General features: G+C 40.7%; 1 protein-coding gene across 1 annotated transcript; it reads right to left on the bottom strand.

The window, feature by feature from the left end:
- LOC107616488 lies at nt 412–822 on the bottom strand. Its single transcript, XM_016318440.1, has one exon. It carries the CDS (start codon nt 820–822, stop codon nt 412–414), a length of 411 nt encoding a protein of 136 aa, XP_016173926.1.

The following is a 1,463-nucleotide window of genomic DNA, read 5'->3' as shown; positions in this document are numbered from 1 at the left end:
GTACAAATCTTTGAAGAAATTAACGGCATGTTCCACTAATTCACCTGGTTCCTCTATCCACTCTCCATTCTGTTTTCTTAACTTCAAGATCCTATTTCTTCTCCGTCTAATAATTGTTTTAGTATAGAAATAGCGTGTATTTCTGTCACTTTTTACCACCCAATCATCTCTCGATTTTTGTCTCCATAGAGTTTCTTCTCTATCAAGGATATCCTCTAACTCCGTGGTTAACTCCTTTTCCAGCTCCTCCAAGAAGGGATTGCGACCATAGTCACTAGCTCTTTGTATCCCTCCAATTCTATTCATAATTCTATATTTTCGTCTTCTTACATGGCCAAAAACCTCTCTATTCCACACCTTGAGATCATCCTTGAGAGATTCCAAGACTTCAAGTAAATTTGCCTTATTTCCCTATCTTTCTTGTATGAACTCTGGGAATTCTGGATGTAGCCTCCACATGGCCTCATATCTAAATGGTCTATTACTAGTTCTACTATTGGGAGGTTCCAGAGAAACCATAATGGGATGGTGGTCAGACTGAATTCTTGTAAGTACGTCAACTCTTGCTTCAGGGTAGCTAGTTCTCCAAGGAGCATTAGCTAGTGCACGATCAGGTCTCTTGAATACTCTTTCTTGCCCTTCCCACTTAGGGCCCCTCCAGGTATACTTAGTCCCTACATGTCCCAAGTATATTAGGGAACAGTTGTTGATCCAGTTTGCAAATTTTCGGCACGCCTGGGTGTCAGTTCGTCCCCCTCCTTTCTTCTCTGATGGACAAGCAATTTCATTGAAGTCTCCTAGAAGCAGCCAATCCTCATTCATACTCGTTGCTATTCTTGTCAATTTTCTCCATAGCTCCTCTCTTGCATTCAGTTACGGGTTATCATATATTGCTGACATAATCCAACTCTTGTTATCGTGAACAACTCTGCAATGCACGAATTGAGGTGTTGACATTATAACTTCAATCGTTAGGTCAGGATTTCTCCACAGCAACCATATACCTCCACTAAATCCTCTTGCTTCCTCAACATGGCTATGACTAAAACCAAAGCTTTTAATCACCTTTTGGGCCTGTTCACCACTACAATGGGTTTCTAACAAAATTAACAAATCGAAATTTTTTTGTCGAACCAATTCTCTAAGGGAGCGGCTAAAAGCCGAGCTAGCTACTCCCCTACAATTCCACGCAATAACAATCATAATATCTATCAAGACAGCATCAAACTTCCTTTATCAGGAAGCAACAAAAGGCTAACAGGAACATACTAGGCATTGTCCCCCTTGGGGGCTGTAACATCACTTCCCTTCTCTTGAAGAGTGGGGCTTGTCTCACATTCCATATTTTCATTCACCATGGGTTCGTCTACTATTTGAGGGATTTTTAGTCGTACCTCTTCTTTATAATTATTGATAGCTTCAAGCATAACATCTGTCCTAACAGAACTGAAGTCAGGTGGTTT

This window comes from Arachis ipaensis, chromosome B09 (assembly GCF_000816755.2).
Source record: "Arachis ipaensis cultivar K30076 chromosome B09, Araip1.1, whole genome shotgun sequence".
Lineage (NCBI taxonomy): Eukaryota > Viridiplantae > Streptophyta > Magnoliopsida > Fabales > Fabaceae > Arachis > Arachis ipaensis.
The sequence above is the reverse complement of the archived record's forward strand: the minus strand, read 5'-3'. Positions and strand labels throughout refer to the sequence as shown.